Consider the following 2,411-nt stretch of genomic DNA (forward strand, 5'->3'; position numbering starts at 1 on the left):
AAAACTAATAACATAAATTACACAATACTGACTGGACAGATAGTCTACAGCTTGCAAATGCTGGACAAAATGAATCAAAGATGTGTTGAGAAAATTAGTTCCATTTATTTATTGAAAGCCTGCAATAAAGTGCAGTATTGCAATTAACAATGGAGAGTTAAAAAGTGCAGCAAGTGGCCTGTTCTGAAAGGTTTCTTTGACAGCTTTTTTTTAGCTTGACACTAAACATATGAGGTAGCCAGTCTAGCCACCAGGTAAGTAAACATAGTACCATGGCTTCTCCAAAACATCCAATAATTCAAGTCACCAAGAAGAACATTTAAACATTTAACTTAAAATGTATCCGTCTTAGACGCGTAGTTTAAGACCTGTAGGCCTACAAGTATGTGAGGTAGCCAGTCTAGCCAGCAGAAAAGAAAAATAAACTATGGCAGCCAGCCAATAATTCAAGTCCATAGGAGCAACATTTAAGCCAACTTAAAATTGTACCCATCTTAGCAGAGTAGCTTAAGGCCTTAAGTGAACACTAAACAGAAACTCTCCTCTCCACATAACTGCAAACCAAGTAATCTACATTGTCTTCAGATTTTTGTTCAGGAATAGAATCTGATCAACGTGCTCTGGGAGAAGTGCACTTCTCTGAGCAGTGATGATATCTCCGCCGGTGGAAAAGACCCTCTCTGAGGAAACACTAGTGCCAGGGACACAGAGGTACCTTTTAACAAGTCGTGACAAGAGTGGATACTGATACTGGTGCTCCTTCCACCAGACCAGTGGATCTTCTTTCACCTCCAGGAGATCTGCCTCCTTGTAGCGGGTCATCTGCTCCTGGGCCTCGTCCTGTTGGGTATTTGTCTTGGGTCGTGCTGCACCACCGTATCGTTCACCAAGAAGGGCAGCCAGTGGACAAGATGGCCTTGGATTCCTGGGTGGAGGATGCTGACCTTCAAATAAACAATAAAATAAAAACGCATTACTTATAGTTAAGCACATTCCATAATTCCTACACAGAGGTTCAGACAACACAGTGCGCTTCACTGGGTAACAATGGGTGATACTGACCTTGACTGCTCTCTCCTTCCATGAATTGCTCTCCTTCATCTACAGCATCTTCGTCTTCTTTAGATGCCATCCCCTCATCATCAGCATGAGCATTTGCTGTCCCCTCTTCATCCACACTCCAAAGTGACTAAATTAAATAAGTCAACATGAAATGAAATTCATGAGCTTTTATTGTCTAAATCTTAATTACTATATTTAATATATGCCTTTAAACTTGTTAACATTATAGTATTTATGCTTTTTAAACTATTTAATATTTATCTATTTTAAACTGTTAATGTTGTAGGATTTGTCTTTTAAATTTTGAACAATGCATTATTTAGGCCTATGCTTACTCTCGCCAGGAGATGGCGGATAGGGTACAAGGCCAAAGGTTAAACCTAGCACTACCTTACCTCTGATGGCTGCATGCTCCTTGCAGCCTCTACAATCAGTCCATCATAAACTTCCTGTCTTTCATTTTCAGTCAGGAAGGGAAGACTTTTGAATCTTGGATCCATCGCTGAACATGCATGGAGAGTTGCCTTGAGGTCAATGTACCTCTTCTGAAGATCCCCAGCCATGGCAGCCTTCATCTGTTTTATGACTGCAGATTCACCTTCGATCGGTTTCAGGCCGTTGATCAGTGTGTCCTGGAGGGGTGCGACGACTGATAGTGGGGGGTCTTCTCCTTGGACATGTACTGTGTAGCCTCCTTCATGGGCTTCAGCGTGCTGACTACTTCTTCAGCTGTTGTCACGTCTGACTCAGTCAGTGTGCACAGATCCTTCTCGGTCTTCCTGATTTCACTCGAGAGCAGGCTGCGCAGATGGCAGCTTGTTGCTCCAGGAATCTTTCCAACATGTCATGCGCACTATTCCACCTGTAGTTAAATAAAAGAAATATACTTTATTTATAGACCTATAGCACCCTTCACACTTCACAGCATGGATGCACAGAATGCTGCTTTACATAAATGACAAAACAAATTAGTAACAAAAAACAAAATAAACTATTGTAAAGTAACCACACTAACCTGGTAACCACATCCGTTATCAGCTTGTGCTCTGGTAGTCGTAGAAGCCTCTGTTTCTCTTTCAGCATGTGGTTGGCTGTGGTGCTCCGTCTGAAGAAATTCACAATGCGTCTCACCCTTCCCAGTAGGCGTGCGACTGCTGTGACTTTGAGGGCACGTTGTACAGCCAGATTTAGTGTGTGAGCATAGCATTTGACATGAAGTGTGAATGCTGCCTTCTCAGCTGCAATTGTCATATTTGACGCATTGTCAGTGACGATTACTGGATCATTTTCTGTGATTCCACACTCAGCGATGGCCTTTCTCAGATATTCTGCCAGGTTGTGTCCGGTGT

General features: G+C 42.4%; 1 protein-coding gene across 1 annotated transcript; it reads right to left on the reverse strand.

Annotated features, from left to right (window-relative positions):
- Positions 1-243: 243 nt before the first annotated feature.
- Positions 244-2,013, reverse strand: LOC120557823 (E3 SUMO-protein ligase ZBED1-like). Its single transcript, XM_039798456.1, has 3 exons — positions 1,458-2,013; positions 1,063-1,189; positions 244-944 (listed from the first exon to the last, which is right to left on the reverse strand). The coding sequence occupies exons 1-3, from the start codon at positions 1,635-1,637 to the stop codon at positions 571-573; spliced, it is 681 nt and encodes a 226-aa protein (XP_039654390.1). The 5' UTR covers positions 1,638-2,013; the 3' UTR covers positions 244-570.
- Between the last annotated feature and the right edge of the window lie 398 nt (positions 2,014-2,411).

This window comes from Perca fluviatilis, chromosome 4 (genome assembly GCF_010015445.1).
Source record: "Perca fluviatilis chromosome 4, GENO_Pfluv_1.0, whole genome shotgun sequence".
Classification (NCBI taxonomy): domain Eukaryota; kingdom Metazoa; phylum Chordata; class Actinopteri; order Perciformes; family Percidae; genus Perca; species Perca fluviatilis.